This window comes from Lepisma saccharinum, chromosome 14, assembly GCF_977018435.1.
Source record: "Lepisma saccharinum chromosome 14, izLepSacc3.1, whole genome shotgun sequence".
Lineage (NCBI taxonomy): Eukaryota > Metazoa > Arthropoda > Insecta > Zygentoma > Lepismatidae > Lepisma > Lepisma saccharinum.
The window spans coordinates 56,582,315-56,599,494 of NC_139242.1; the positions used below are offsets into that span (position 1 = coordinate 56,582,315).

The 17,180-nt window shown below is 37.5% G+C and overlaps 1 protein-coding gene across 4 annotated transcripts in view; it reads left to right on the forward strand.

Annotated features, from left to right (window-relative positions):
* LOC145998913 (carbohydrate sulfotransferase 4-like) overlaps positions 1-17,180 on the forward strand; it is a 186,565-nt gene that overhangs the window by 146,035 nt on the left and 23,350 nt on the right. For all 4 annotated transcript variants that reach the window (XM_083135670.1, XM_083135669.1, XM_083135672.1 and 1 more), the window contains 3 exons: positions 11,554-11,707; positions 12,860-12,993; positions 15,767-16,002. In XM_083135670.1, the coding sequence (XP_082991796.1) occupies positions 11,554-11,707; positions 12,860-12,993; positions 15,767-16,002 (524 nt within the window). The remainder of the gene's footprint in view (positions 1-11,553; positions 11,708-12,859; positions 12,994-15,766; positions 16,003-17,180) is intronic.

The following is a 17,180-nucleotide window of genomic DNA, read 5'->3' on the forward strand; positions in this document are numbered from 1 at the left end:
TTTAACACTCAATATGCTCACCAAGGCAGAAATTTATTTTATTATAAAACATAAACTAAACGTAACGTTTCAACCTTCTAGCAAGGTCTTCTTCAGACTCTGCACCAAGTACAAATGTAACAAGGTACAAAAACAGGACGATTTATATACGCATTCTGCCCTCCAGACTATTAGAAAGTTGTTCTGGAACATTATAGCAGATGGCTTTCCCTTGTCAACTGTACTTTCACCTAAAAGGCTAAAAATATTTACTTCCATCTAGAATGTGGTTGGACTCTTTATCTCACGCTCTTTTCCCTTCATTTTTCTTCCTTCTCCTCCCCTCTTTCTCTCTTGTCCTTTCCACTCTAACATCTTCTTCCATTCTTTGTTTAACTTCAATCCCCCATTCCAGTTCATTGTGTCTTCTTCACCTTTCTTCTCTATTTCCTTGGCTTCCTTCCATTTTCTCACTAGCATTCTCTTCTCCCTTCCTATCTGCTTAGCCTCATCCCACTCTATGTCATGTCCTGTTTCTCTCGTGTGTTTAAATATCGCATTTCTCTCTCTCTTAAGTCGTACATCATCCCTATGTTGTTTCAACCTGTCTTTCAGCCTCTTTTTCGTTTCTCCTATGTACACACAGTTGACAAGGGAAAGCCACCTGCTATAATGTTTCAGAACAACTTTCTAATAGTCTGGAGGGGAGTTATTTTTGTGTATATATATCGTCCTGTTTTTGTACCTTCTTACATTTGTACTGGGTACAGAGTCTGAAGAAGACCTTGCTAGAAGGTTGAAACGTTACGTTTAGTTTATGTTTTATAATAAAATAAATTACTGCCTTGGTCAGCATATTGAATCTTTCATATCATGGAAACAAGGCTTAATAGTGTTTTAATTTAACGTAGAACATACTTTTTTTTTCGTAGTAGTAAGCATGATTTGGTCCTCTTTATAATGAAAAGTAAACTAATAAACGAATTTAAATTATCGGCCGTTTTGACACAACTGCTAAGTTAAGAAATTTGATTGACCCAGGACCAGCTTGTGTGAAGGTATCAACTGATGGGGAAGGGGAACCCACAGAAAGTTTCGTTGATGATGTCATCCACAGATATGCTGTAGAAAGCCTAGACACCTGTAAATACAGTAAATGTAAATTATTGCATAATGTAATATTTTATTGATTATCATAATACAGAGTTGTCCAAAAGTATTGAGACACCTCAATAAAAGTTGAATGACATACTGTTCCGCAAGACTAACACTGCAGGTTTGTAATGGGGGTGGGGGGAAATGGTATAGGGCATATGACGATGACGGTCGCCAACTTGAATTCAACTTCAAAATTGTAAATTGGAATGGGGTAATATGATATGTCAAATCCGGCTAGAATTTCACGACAAATGCAGTGGTGAAGGTTATTGCGATGTATCTTTAACCAGTAAAAAGTTATGAATGAAATTATTGTACCAATTTGCTCCTTTTCGGGTTGTCAGAAAAAAAGCATTAAAATGGCTCTAACGCGTCAGTAACGCATCGAGATCATACTGACGTCTAGGGAGAGAAGTTCGAATGCCATTACTCATGATTTTGATCACGGATATTCCCGAAGGGTTGAATTTTGTGACTCGTTGTTTTCAACAGAGGACGTGATTCATCCAAAATCCCGTCTCGCAGATAAGTGAGGTGTAGCTACGTGAAGCAAAGGCTGTGAAAACTGTGTAATGTGCAGAGGGAGCTCTGAAATCGGTCCACGCCCATCCATTCTTTCATGCTCTTCTCGGCAGCCCTTTACGAAACACCCCGGGGCTGCTTGTCCGTGATTTCGGGAGACAGGCCTTTACCCCATTCGTTATATTAGAATAATCGATCAGGCGGCCGTTTGGCGTGATAGGCAGTGCCTGATGGTGCCGTGCTCCAGTTAGTGCTTCGCGTGATGACGTACCATTCTGAAAACTCTGCCCCCTTCCCCCTGTTCTTTTTTTTCAGGACTCGTGGAACTGTAGTTAGGCGCTGGGATTGAATTCATAACGCCTTTTGTGGTGTGTGTGTGTGTCAAGGGCGCCCGCAAGGAGGGGGCCAGAGGGGGCACTTTCCCCCCATGACATATTTGGAAAATGGTAATACTGTAGCGTATTTTGTAACAAATAATGCGATTTACAGGCTGTAAGTTACAACAATTAACTGCCATGTCCAACAAAATAATAAGAGAATATTCTTACCAGAGACATTAGAATCATGTTAACTGCCGTGCGGGGTGGGTGGGCTTGGGAATATATCCAGATTCCTCCCGATAAAATCTCGAATTCTACACATTATTTCCCTCTGAAATGATTGTTTTGCGCTCCTGAAATAGCAATTGTTAATTTCAAGAAGTTTCAGACATGTAGAGTGCAAACAAATAGCAAGAATGAACCACTTTTAAAAACGACTCTTTGGAATTTCTCATCTGTTCGGGATGTATGACAGACAATGCACATGCCGTCATATTGAATTACTTTTTTACAGTATCTTTCGGCGCGTAAAAACATGGATCAGGGACCAGATTAAGTGGTCTCCGTTTCATGATGCATCGTTATAAAGTACAAGAAAGAAAAAAACTACGAGCGTTTATAGATGTTTATGGAATGTAAACAAGGCAAATCCAAGTTCTATTTAGAATGGAATCAAGTCTGAACTTGTCAACAATGTCAGAGAATTTTAAATTTAATTTCAATGTCATGATTTTATAAAACAATAACAAATAGCAATAAGTGGTGAAATATAAGCTTCTAAGAATGAAGGGCAAGATGTATAATCTTACTCTGCCCCCCCCCCCCGAGAAAAGAATCCTGCGGGCCCCCTTGGTGTGTGTCAGTGTTTGGAAGTAGCAATTACTCTATTGTAGGAATTCAAACTGCAACAGTGTTACTGCTAATATTTTTAGCTTTAGACTCGGTTATTTTAACATAAATATGCTTGTAAACCGGGGCTGCTCAGGAATACCGAACAGCCTTGGTACTTGATCCTGTAGAATATCTGTACAAGACACCTATAGAGTGAAGACAATTTGTAAAAATCGATCAATAAAGAAAAGAGAAAAGAAGAACAGGAGAACCGACATTCGCGAAAAAGACGTCCTAGTACAGGGTGTTCAAAAAGTTACGCAACCTTAAGAGAAAACATTTATTACATTTTTTTTACTTTAAGTGCTGGAAGTGACTGCAGTTTTGTTCTTCACACAAGTGGACACGACGAACTATGTTGTATGTTGTTGAAAACCCTTTTCAATGTTATCTGTGAGATGTTACCAACGCAGCTACGAATATTGTCTTTCAATTCCGGAATACTGTGCTAAACTGCTGTTGTGGATGTACTCTTGTCACAATGAATATACGCTGTTGCAACGTATAGCTCATTGTTGCTCAGTTATTCAGCATCTATATATGCATCTATATATGTATTTATTTATCGTTATAACGAAACGAGAACAATTCATAAGATTTCCCATAAGGTTGCGTCACTTTTTGAACACGCTGTATTTTTAGGCACCAGGACATATGCGCATACCCTCGAATGTATGCGGGTGGAGGCTGTGCACTGTTCTGGGGTCCCCCCCCCCCGTAACAGTTACTTTTTTGCAATAGAAGTAACATTATCAATAGTTACTTTTTACGGTTATTTTAAGACACTTTAGTTCTTAGCTTGATAATTGTAACGTGGGTAGAAGAGCTTAATTTCGTAACTCTTTGGTACTGTTATAGTAACGTACAATTACTTTTCACTTTTGAAAATGAGTAACTATAACTTAGTTACTTTTAGAAAGTATCTTTCCGAATACTGACACGCTGCTTTCGGGGGCAAATCCCTTATCTAGCAGCCGCCATGTAAAGGCGAAAAAGTAAGGGGTAGAAGCCCTGAAGATGTATTTCTCAGTATCATATTACAACATTTTATACAAAATGTTCAAATCTGAGAAGGAAGTAAAATTTATTACCCCTATACAAGCCGCGGTAGCTCAGTCGTTCGTGCGTCCGACTACCATGCTAGAGACCCGGGTTCAATTCCCGGCGGGGGAGATCCGGGAATTTTCCCACCTGTTCAAGCGGTTCCGGCGCCCACCCAGCGTCGTATAAAGTGTGAACCTGGAGGGTAAAATGGCCAACTGTGCTGTATCTGGAATTTTCTCAATAAATAAATAAATGGTAAAGGTGGCCAGGTCGTGGTGTTGATCTCTCTCTCTCTCTCTCTTCATCCTACCTCTCTGGATACACACATGAGTTCACCGGGCTCGTGCCCCTCTCGAAATCTCGCCAAGTTACATTGCTCTAGAATGAAATTCTTACGACCACAAGAAGTGGAATTTTTTTTATAGATTTTAGGACCCTGAATTTCAAAGTGGCATTAACTTAGTGATTGCCTCATGTTTTCATGTTATGCAAGGAGATTTAAGTGAGACCACACGCAAATGTTGCATTGCATGTCGTACCTTCTTTTCCATAATCGTGAACCACCAAAAAACGTTAATCCTTGCCTAGAAGTGGGATATGCTAAATACGTTTGCGTGTATACTAAAGTCGTGAAATGCCGACCTGCCTTGCGGAGTGGTTAACACAACAAGGCAATGGTGTATCATTGTGCTTGCCCCGTCATTCACTTTATCCGCATCGTCGCGGTTTCCCCAAGAGGTAAAAAAGCAACATAAAATAGCCTAAATGGAAAGAAAGAAGAAAAGATATGATGGCTAAATTTTTTTTTGATATTTCATAAGTCTATGACGTGGAATTTTTAAAAGAAATTAACCTTTTTTTTAATCGAATGTGTTTATTACCAAAATGGACAAGAAAATACAGAAGAAAGGGTTACTGTAGTAAAATATAATATAATATAATATAATATAAATATATATAATATAAAGTTTATAAATCTTTGTCATTCCGAAAGAAAGTCAATACTAGGAATGGACGATATCGGTAATTTAATATCGCGATGTATCGTCAAGAAAATATCGTCATAGACGATACGATATTTTTTACGTATCGTGTTATCGGTGATATATAGTCTTCACGATATACTGTATATCGCCAAATATCGTGACGATATATCGTTGACACGATATATATCGCTAAAATATCGTGACGATATATCACCAACACGATATATATCGCCAAATATCGTGACGATATATCGCCAAAATATCGTCACCATATATCGTCTAGTTGATATCGCCTGGACGATATTTTTTCAATATCCCGATATATCGCCCAACACTAAAGTCGTTTTCACGTTCAGAAGATACAATGGGCTCTTATGGGCAATGCTTTTCTTATGGGAAATACGAGCGCGCTGTTGTGAAATTTCTGGATTTACAAATTTAGCTTAAGTAAAATCGGTACCTGCAGTTTTGCAGGAAATTTTGTAGAGAATACGATGGTGAACACAAAAAACTGGTAACTTGCTTACATAATTTTAGATAAATTAAAAACGCAAATTTTCCGTGAAAACACAATTTTTACATTGTTTTCATTCCTAACGTTGAAACATGCCGTAAAATTGAAGCTTTCATTATGAAAAAAATTGACACTGTTTTTTAATTGTCATAGGTGACGGTGGTACTCAGAATTTATCAATACTTTAAAGCATATTTGCATTAAAAAATATTCAAATAAAGTATGTGGAGATTTTTTATATTCGTGCAGTAGAAAATGTCGTCGCTGGCCATTTTTTGTTCTGTAATTCCAAGTAAAAACTTCCAGCGACAAAGTTGTGGAGAAAATAATGAAATTATTTTTTTAACCACTCAAAGGTTCCCAGAAATATTACTTCCATGCATTTGGAGTTTCTTTTTAACCCGAACCGCGCGCGAAGTAAGGAGACGTTGTCTGGCCATCTTGAGCCGACTCACCGCAGCATTCCGGCTATCATCACAAAGTTTTCCAGTTGTTATTTTATTTCCATTCAGTAAAAATATGAACTTCATGCAGTTTGTTATAATAGAATTGAAATTACTTAAATTTAATAATTGACAATTATTTCCAATGCTGCTGTTGTGAGCAACATTAGTGCTGTCGCAAATACACGTTGTTTTCGTTTACATTACTGTCGACATTAATGCTGAAATGAAGATCACCTTTCAGTTTCCAACCTACACATAAATTCATAGACACCATATTAACCTTTGAAAGGCTTTCCAACACGTGACAAAATATGGGGCTTCAAGATAGAAATATGACATGCCTTGCTTGAGTCATTCGCGTCTTATCAGTTCACGTGGGCCATAACTCATTTGTTTGTTTGGGTTGCAACTTGAATCTAACCCATGTGCCAGGGTCCCCTTACTTGAGTGAGAGATCTGCTTTGGTCTGTTTAGAATTTTTCCCTCTCCCGAAAAAGTGTTTTCAGTTGTGTGAGCTCTCAGTGATTTTTACTTTTTTAAGTGATTTCTGAAGTGTCATATTCGTGCATTACACTCGCGTGTGTAGTGATCGCAATGGATCATAGTAAAAAGGGTAACTGTAACGTTCACAGTATAATATTAATGTTAATAATTACATATAATTATCATTATATATACAAAAGATGTAACACCTTCATTGTGAAGGAAGGTCATCATTTCCCGGCGACATGAGCTAGCGCTGTATTGGCAACACTGTGCGGTTTCTCCATAAGCGCCGTTGTCTCTTCTGAACGTGAAAACGACTCTAGTCGATACTGCTGATTTATTTCAATATTACAATTATCTAGAAAATGTTGCTCAAGCAGTGTTTTCTAAATGTGAAAATCATTCTCAATGCACTTGTTAAACAAATATTATCGAATATATTAATAATAATAATGATCTGGAGGTCGTTCGTTTCGACGGTTTGCCGCATCCGTTCCCATATACCAAAGGAAGAGAACTCGATTATCTTTCATTTTAGTGGGTCAATGCACGGGAGAGAGCGTGCCATCCTCTGGGCACGATGATGTCATTCACGAAGCTCAACCGTGTTCCTGTCGCACCAACGGGTTTTCCCTGCGAAAAGAAACTCTACGCTGAAAGTTTTCTGGTGTAACGTACGCACAATATAATTACTGAGGTAGCATAGTCTCATTATGTGACAGAACAACTATGAATATCTATGAAATCACTGAAGATAAGATAATTGGCAACCTGAAGACTGCTTAGAGGGTTGAATACATATAGGTGGGCCAGTCCTTTTTGTGTGTTCGGAATTTTCATGTGAGATAGGTTGGAAGCATGGGACCAGTGATGTGCCGTACACTATAAGTTTACGTTTACATGCGTTGTCTACACTTAATCTACGCGTAGATTACATTGGGTTGTAGTTTACATAGACTACGTAGACAATCTAAAGTGCATTAAAATTAATTTTCAAGGCTTTCATGAAAGGAAAGTGGCATTTTCAACTATATTGGTTCCTAACGAACTGACAAGAATCCTATTTACAACAAAATGTATCTTTTCTTCTATCATCAACTATGGAAGAAGATAAATCGTATGCAAAAAAACAACAGATGGCAGTCATGAGGAAAAATTAGTATTTTTCCCATAAAACAATAGAATATTTTATGTTTTTTTTTTCCTAGGTGAGAAATTGTTCGAATTTGAAAGGAAGAGCATGAAAAGTTCTCCTCACACATCAGCAACTGATTCGCAGTATAATTTTGTTTTCCTTTCACGGCGCCCTTTGCTAAGTTATCACCACTCGCCATGTTGTTTACATAGATTACGTCATCTACGTGTATAAAATAGTCTACGTGTAGAATGTAGACTATCGTTTTTACGCGTAGACGCACATCACTGCATGGGCGTCGCCAGGAATTTTATAGGAGGGGGCAGGTCTTTCATATGAAATGAAGTTGCAGTGACAGTATAACCAATAATATTATATCGAACCAACTCTCTAGCCTTTTTAAACCCGAAGGTTTATGGCTGCAGCAACACAAGCCTTCCATCTGTTCCTATCCTGGGCAAGATCAATCCAATCTTTTCCATCCTTACAGATTTTCTTTAGATCCATCTCAACGTTATCTTCGTCTTGGCCTCCCTACAGGTCTCATATCAGATTTCCCAACAAGAATCCTGTAAACTCTTCTTTCCTCTCCCATTCGTGCCACATGGCCTGCCCACCTAAGTCTCCTTGATTTAATTATTCTAACAATATCTGGACATTAATACAAATTGTGCAGTTCTAAATTATGTAACCTTCTCCACTCCCCTGTCTCCTCGTCCCTTTTAGTTCCCCGAGGATTTTATTATCAAATATTCTTTATTATATACTACGAACAATTGACTATTGTAAGATCCTTGAGGAAGTTTACTCCACCCACCAGATGCACGAATGTCTGGCACGTTTTTTAAAATATACTTTTCAGATTTCAAACCATTAACCAGAGGTTCATACACAATTTTCCATCAGGGGCGAGGGATGTGTAAGTTCGGTTTGGGGGACGTAATGGTCAATTTAGAGCCAAAATGACCAAAGTTGGGCCTCCTGTGAAAATTGTGTTTGGGGGGTGTTTATTGAGGATATTTTGGGTGTGTGGATAAATCATTGCCATTTTTATAGTGAAGTATACAGGTATTCATTGTAAAAAAATTGAGATGGTGTGAGACCGGTCAGTTTCCGTTGCCATCAAACGACCGGGGGGAAAAAATACGATGAGTAATGTAAATTTAATGATTCCGTTTTTAAAATATATTTGTGGTGCACGCGACTTCAATTTATAATCTTTATGCACGATAAAATGGTCGTTTTTTTTAGTTTTTTTTTTTAGTTGAATCCTGTTTTCGTAAATTAACAGACCGTTAAGTTCTAACAGTAGGATGTTCTAAATTTGATGAAATGATATGATGAAATTGATGAAGGGACACTCACAAAGAACACCCATGCTCAGGATTCGAACCCGGCACCCTTGGCGTCGTAGTGCGCTGTACTAACCATTCCACCACTCCGTAACTACTAACGTAAATTTGGCTGTTTTTGCCTCATTTGTAACTTTGTTATCCATAGAATATCAAACGGAAAAGCTTTTTTTTAATAACCACCGCTCACTGGGTTACTTTGTAAACAGGCATTTATCTAGAAATATGTTTCCGGGGTGGGGGGGGGGTCCGTACCAAGTGTCTCAAAATAATAATATTATTAATAATAATAATAATAATAAAATAATGTTTAAACTAAAATCATTATAATTATATTACATTAATAGTATTAATTAAAATATTCAAATTAATTAATATTAGACCTATATTTTTTATTGCATGAATCTGTAAAAGGACGGTATAAGAATAGTGATATTACAGCACGTATTCATTATCTAGCTCCATATCGCGCTACAACGCCAGGGGTCCCGGGTTCGAATCCTGGCCTGGGTATGGATGCTTGCGAGTGTCTATTCATCATATCATCACTCATCCCCATCTTCGCAAATTAGCCAAAAATGGCACAAGAAGCGAAGTAAAATAAAGCAAATCAAACCAAACCAAACCAAAATCATTATCTAGCTTACAAAAAAAAACTGCTGTCTTAAGGGAATTAGATAAAGAATTTAACATTTATTGAATAAAAAAAGGATGTTAGATCGAGTTGACAAGAAATTAAGTTCCTGGTAATATTTTATAAACGTTACGTTATAAGTAGTAATAAATCTTGCATAAATATTTTTTGTGGTACAGTAATTCAGTCATATGATCACAATATAATCCTTGCCTTTCAATAAGTTTGGCGAAACCTAAAACTTTGGATGTATGTGGGACATTCCATTGTCACGGGTGGACGCCCAAACTACATTTTTGACATTAATGTAATTATTCTACTGACGATTAAGCAACATTTTTCTTAGTTTCTAGGGCCTTACCGATGGCGCAGTGGTAGCGTCGTTGCCTTGTAATCAAGGTCCCCAGGGTTCGATATCCGGTGGAGGCACATAGTGGTTCGGATCCCACTTTAAACTGTAGGTCCAGTCCCGATTATCCTTACTGTGCATAAAGTAGACTTAAAACATCAAATCAACCAACCAACCAATCAAGGGCACTTTGACATGGAATGCCCCCCCATATCTTCCGTCTAAAAAAATTGCACGCCTTTGTCCTTCACCAATAGTTAAATGCCGCAACAAAGCAGAAAATCCTTATGTTCAAAGTAAAATAAATTAAAATACTGACACAAGATGACTTTCATACCGCTTCAACCTTTTTGCGCGTAGATTTTCTCTACTCTACATCAAATTGCAGTACCTCATTCTTAACTTAACACTGGTAAAGAACGTTGAATGTGTGGGTGGGGGGGCCCTTGGGATTTGAACTTTATAGCGTGTTCTCGAAATCAAGGACGGAACTCTCTCTAACAGTATGAATGGGTTCAAATAAAAGCTAACAGACTTAACGGATGCCTTGAGAACGCTCGTGACCCATTTGAGAGAAAAATACTGCGAATGTTAACATCCTTTAGCAACGTCAGCACCTCAATACGGATCACGAATCTGTGACTTATATCCGCATATTGTTGGTTGTACCGTAATGTTCTCGCAGTTACGATATTGCAGAGAAAGGTTGAATTCGTGATGAAACGAAGGATGGAAGTTTATAATCTACTTTTGCTGATTTGAGGACCGTTTGCCTCATTTCACCACCCATGGATGGTCCAACAAGGATGTCTCTCTCTCTTCTAGTCCTTCCATTATTCAGGATCTAATCTCCCCGTAAATTAATATGCAAAACATTGTCGGTGAGCTCTGTGATGCTGCTTGGGCGAATCCACCGTTCCTTGTGTTTCAAATTCAATATAGTATATCGAATCCAATGTTAGCTACCCTACCCGTGTTTCGAAAACGACTGTCGGCTACACCAGGGGTGCCCATTCTCCCCAAGGCCAATGGCGCATTACCCCAGATCATGTCATAATCTCCATAAAGTATTTAATTACGACAGCGTGTCATCCCATTACTGAAAGTCACTTTCTCCTTTACTTTACTTGATCTGCCCCTTAAATTCTTCCTTTTCTTCATCTAACGGATTAAATATGTTTCACCTAGTAGCAAAGCGACTTGGAACCAGCCAAAGTAAATAAATTACTAGGAAATATATCCTGATTCCCCTCTCCCCCATCTCAACGCACATATAGCAGCATGGTGCAAAGGTAGAAAAATATATGAATGTTCAATTTTATTGTATTTTATTTTAAGGGCCCCCAAATTTTTGATGCCGGGGTCCGCACCATTACCCCCCCTCTCCCTGTGTGCACCCCTGGGTTACGATGTTTTGAATAGACTGTCAGCCACCCGCGTCTCGAATCCAATGTTTGCTTCCCATATCCCAAATTAAATGTTGGCATATGCTAAATTACACACAACAGTAGCGATGCATTTCCATTCTTCATCTTTTGTAATTTGAATAAGGGATGGGAATCTATTAGAGACCTTCCTGATAAATTTGCGCAAGTTATTTCGTGCATCTGAGGTATTTGTGCATTTCCTTTGTTGCAGTTACCAAGTGGTAAACGTCCATGCATTCCCAGCATCTATAAACTACATTGATTGATATTAAGTAATCCCACAACTAACATAGTCTTCTCTATTTTGCAGCCGCAGGACGGAGACTATGCCCAAGAGGTTCAGCGCATACAATCTGGTGCTGGTCTTCTCCGTCGGCATTCTCGTGTTCTTCCTCAGCCAGAGGTTATCCAACTCCAATGTAGTGGAGAGGACACCTCATGTAGACATCGGGAGGTCTATTCAGGTAAGAAGCCAAATTCAGACATTATGTAATTTGCATGCTTTCGACCTTCAAGTTGTGTACCAGCAACATTGTTTTGAGCTTTTTCCCTCCCTCAAATGTTGACTTTATTTTAACTGTTATGCGCTTGAAGTGAGTGTGCGTGAATTATTTGATAAAAAGTTTATTGCTGGTAATCATGTTCAGGATCAGGATACGATAAAAGAGTATCAAATTTGCACCCTGTAATGTGCGTGAGGATGTGTGTGTGCGTGTGTATAAAAGTAAGATTGAAAAGTGAAATTGTTCTGTCAAGAAGTTGGTGCAAAGTCTAGTCCTACATTGGATAAAACATATATTGCATAAATTGTTTATTCATAGATTCAGCCAAGATTCGTGATAAGCGGTATAGACTCGTCAAGAATGAGTTAAAGGAATGGACAAAGCTAAACTTATTAATTATTTGATTAGTTAATTAATAAAAATTGAACAGTAGGGAGTGTGTTGGGTGCTTGACTCACCCAATTAATTGCTATCATAAAGGCGCAGGTAGGTATCTAGAAATATATTCAATAACAAAAAAAATATTGTTGGATCCAATTGCCGAAAAGTAAACTTCATGATTAATATTTTTTGCATATTATTATAAGTAGTAGTGTGCATAAATCTTCTTTGGTACTGTCCTATGATCCCAATATAATTCTTACCTTACAATAAGTTCGGTGGAAATAACCATAGACTAAACAACACATGCTAAACAAGTATCGCGAAAACATTCTCTCCAGCTATCGACCAGGTGAGTTGTGGAAATGATTCCAAGTAGTACCCTGAAGATGAGAGTGACGTTAGCTCTCGAGTGACAAATTCGTTATTCATCGCCAGGAAAGCTTCAAGTTCAAGTCTTACTGCTAAACAAGTATATTTTCATTATTTAATTTTAGTACTTCGTAATTCTTTTTGTGTGGGGGGTGGTGGACCCCTCCATAAATATTTCTATGTAAAGGAAATAAAGGGAGGTGGTTACCAGCTTCTAGCAGGGAAATTTCACTGTTCAGAAAAAGCATTTATGCATGCTAAATCTTGAGGAAATTATAAAATCATTGAGCTTTTTTGTAGCTTAGATGTTCTGTTGTTGTTGTATGTGTATGAAAATGCCTATATTTTGTGTAAACTTAGAGCTGGGCCAGCAACGAAGTGGAGGTGAACACCACAGCAGATATTGATGATGTTGTTAACGAGCAGAGAGAGTATATTGCTGAAGAAATGATGGGTTATCCGTACCCTAATGGCCAGTACAACATCAATGCCAGGTAACTTTTGCTAGATTGAAAGTTGATGCGTAATGCATGCATAAACCATAAGCTATGACTTTGACAATTATGTTAATATTATATATACTCAGAAAAATATATGAATAGTTGTATATTATTAATATGTATTGGCTAAAATACAATACCTTGAAGGCTGATATTTTTCCGGTTCTGTAAAAAAGATTAAATAGTATTTTTTATTTATATATTAACATCTTATTTGAAATGGCAGAGCTGTGGCCATACAGAACCTTTTCTTCCACTCAAAAAAAATAGTTTTAGTTTAGCATGTTAGATAAGTGCAATTGTTGTAGTTTTCAAAAGACTTGAAAACATTTCATAGTTCCAGGTTGATTCTTTTTACTTTTCTTCCTCTTAAATGTCAGTAGATATGTGAATATATTTACCGGTGTGGTAATGGAGAATATGAATGCCAATTCTGAGTTTGGAAATAAAAGCACTTATTGTATCTGGGGAAAATATCTCAATTGGAACATGAATGCTTTATTTCCTATAACTAAGATTACGTTTTTTAAGAGAATTTATTGGAGTTTCCCCACACTGGAAAATTTTCAAGTGCCACACTGAAAATTGGTACCTTTGTTTCTGTAAGGAAGAGAAAAATAGCAGCTAGAGAAAGCAAAAGGAGGTTTAGAACAGGAAAGAACTTGGGGTTCAAGGGGTTACTTTCCCGCCAAGATTTTCAGGTTTTATTAAAATGTACAAGTTAGAAGAGTATTTTTGTTAACCTGCTGGAACCTGAGGTAAATGTTCGGCCTCTCCAAAGTTTGGGCCCCAAGTTATGCTCCAGAAGGCTTGCCAGACGTTCTCTTTTTCCGGGACACATCCTGAATTTTAGCTTTGTCTGGCATCTGGGAGAAATTTGAAAAAATCAAAAATGTCTTACATTTTGAGCATGTTTCAATTGAACAAGGAGAAATCAAAGGAAAATATGCAAGTTAGAAGTGTTTGGACTGCGCCCCCAATCTCAGTGAAATTTATTTTGATTCAGACATTGCCAAAAAGAAATAGAAAAAGTGTGTTGTGGTGTTGTGCAAGATCAAAGACTGAATCTATTAATCATATAAGTTTTAGGAACACATTCTGTTGACACTGTTCAATGCCTGAGTGGAATTTCTCATTTTGGAGTTTATACCAATAAATCGTGAATTCTTCATGGTGTTTCTCATTCTTATTCAATATTTTGATTGTAAAACAAGTGGTATACAGATCAAAGTTATTGAAACATAAAGCACCCCAAATGAAACTTCTGGAACCATTTCAAGGTACTTTAAGGACATTATGTTTCATATTATTTCAAGTTGTGTCAATGGCTGAATATTTGTTTGCCATTCCAGGTCATAATGCAAATGTTGAGAGAGTATTTTCATTAATGTCAGTTTTGTACTGGTTTAGTATAATTTCAAACAGTTTGACTGTTCAGAGTTTCATAATGTATAATTTGATTTATCTCAAAATTATGATGAAAAATTGGCTTCTCTGAGAACTACGATTAAAAACAAGTCCAGTAAGAAGTATACTGGTAAGTATTGATTAAAAGTTTGGGAATTTTGTATTTAAGAAAACACTAAAGATCGTTATTATTTTAAAATCTGAAAATGTGTAAATTTTACATTCCTTCATGCTAATAATGTGCATTATTTACTGTGAATAATTTGTCCTACATTTTGACTTAAATACCTAAATATTTGGACGGCATGTCCTGCTTTTCCCTTGTAGTGATCTGGCAACCTTGTGCTCTGGGGAAAGAGGGAATTGAGAGAATATGGAAAAGAATTCAAAAATTCGAAAAAGTGAAAAGTAGGAGGGGGAGGGGGGGGTTAGAGGGATGAGAGCACTCATTCATACTTGTCCACCCAAGTTTATCAGTATTTATCTCCTGCTCAGCCACGGAATGTTTTCTGGCACCTTCTATAGTTTTTGTCATCGTCAAATTGATTCTTTCCTCTGTACTACATTGGTTATTACTAGGACTTGGAAGTTGAGGAAATATCCTTTTTTTCCCTAGTGTCTGAAGACAAGGCCCAACATAATATATGTTCATTTTGGGTCATTGTAGGCCAGAAAAAGCTGGGTTTTATTTGTCCTTTTTTGCCTTTTTCGGCGTTTTTTGGCTTATTGGTCCTTTTTTAGCCTTTTTTTTTAGGTCTTAACGGCTTTTTTTTGCAACTTCGCCTTCTTTCGACTACGTTTTTACTGCCCATTCTCAATTCGAATAATCATCAGATCATCACCATCACCTCTTAAACATCCTTTCTGTAGTAAATAAATAAATAAATAAATATATTTGAACCATCCCTGAAACGAGAGAGAAACATTTTTGGATGACTGAAGCAGATACGGTACAAGGTCCTTTAACCGTAACTTGTCTGGAAGGTTGCGCTGTAAGTGGCAACTTTCTCTTGTTTTGAAGCTTTCAGCACGGTGTATACAACCATATACATTAAATATGTAATTAAAACTGAAGTTATTAATTAATTTGGATCACATTTATCCGTCCTTTTTTCCGTTTTAAGGTCCTTTTTTGATATTTTTAGGTCTTTTTATAGTATTTTTTTGGCAATTTATAGGTCTTCAACTTTCGAGCCCCAGTTATCACTATCAATATTATTACATGTAGACTACTGTATTACACTTTAGTTCAAAATCAGCGACCAAAATTACAAATGATATGAGGAAAATTTCTGATATTTAGATTGAAAAGTGGCATGTATTGATGTTACAGTTGTTGATGCAATGATTCCTTCCACAGCAAACTGGAGGACCTGGTCATGGAGAAAGGAGGGCAGCCAGTGAGGAATGTTATAGTCACAACGTGGAGATCTGGTTCCACTTTTCTAGGAGATGTACTTAATAACCACCCAGGGAATTTTTACCACTACGAGCCTTTACTAGACTACGATATCATGCAGATACGAGGGGAGCCTCTTGCTACACCGTCTTTGAAGGCATTGAGGCAGCTGTTAACATGTAATTACACTGGACTTGGTAAGCATACTTTAAAAAAAGTCATGGAGATTAATAATATGGTGCATGTGAATGGGGAAAAAGAAAATGCAAACATACGAGGGTCCTCCAGAAAATAAGGATGTTTTGGTGTAAAACACAAACGGCAAATGATGCGTGCAAAAAAAATATGGTACAGAAACTACATGCCTCACTCTACTTTTCGCTCACAGTTTTGCCTTGCCCATTCAAGCACTGATGATAGTGTGATACCAGTTTGTTGGTACAGTCATTGTACTCATTTGGCACCAATGTATTCAATCGTGTAGTGACAGCATCTTTGAGAAGGTGTACTGTAATGATTTCTTGAAGAGATCGTGAAATCACAGGAAAAGATTCATGCTAAATGTCTAATATGAAACGTTGGTCATCCTGAATTGCTTCATTGATCTTTGTCTTTAAGGCCTCTGTCACAAACGTGGGTCTTACATGTCTGCACAGTCTTGCTGCTTGGCTCAAACTGAAGGGGAGCAGGTGGAGTGTGCTGTGGGCTACAGTCGAATGTTGCTTCTTTCCAGAAAGCGCTTTGCCACGGTTGATGAACTCACATTGTCCCATTCTCAGTCTCAGTTCACCTAGTGTCTGTGGTAATTGCTTAAAGACGTCTTGCTTTAAAAATTGCCAAGTGAAAATAAGCTTTGTCACTGCACCAAAGGTTTTCCAGCATATTGGATTGTTGTTTGATCAAGTTGGGAAATTCTTTCTTTCTGGCATTTTTGTTTTGCATCATTTGTCAATGCCTGATGAATCTAGATTATAGGGAAACATGTGTAAATTTTGCAAAGTAGACCACTGACAGCACAACAGCGTTGACAGTTGGTTACAGGGGATGTGACCTTGCACATAACTAGTCTCATTAAAATGATTCACATGTTGCCTAATTGATTTTCGACCTGGTGCCCATGCACATTGGTACTAATTGGACTCAATAAACCAGGTGATGGCATTCTTTTTCGTTCAACAGACAATTTACGGTCTGTCATTGTTGCCTTTTCCTGATGGCATCAGCTTGAAACATGTAACAAAAGAATCCTTGTTAAAAAAATTATGGACTATGCTCTTTTGACAACTGTAGTTTTTTTTTAATAAAATTAACTATGATTTTTTCTTATCAAAGTGTTTAATTTGTAACACCCTGTGCAAAAGTTTGCATTTGTTTC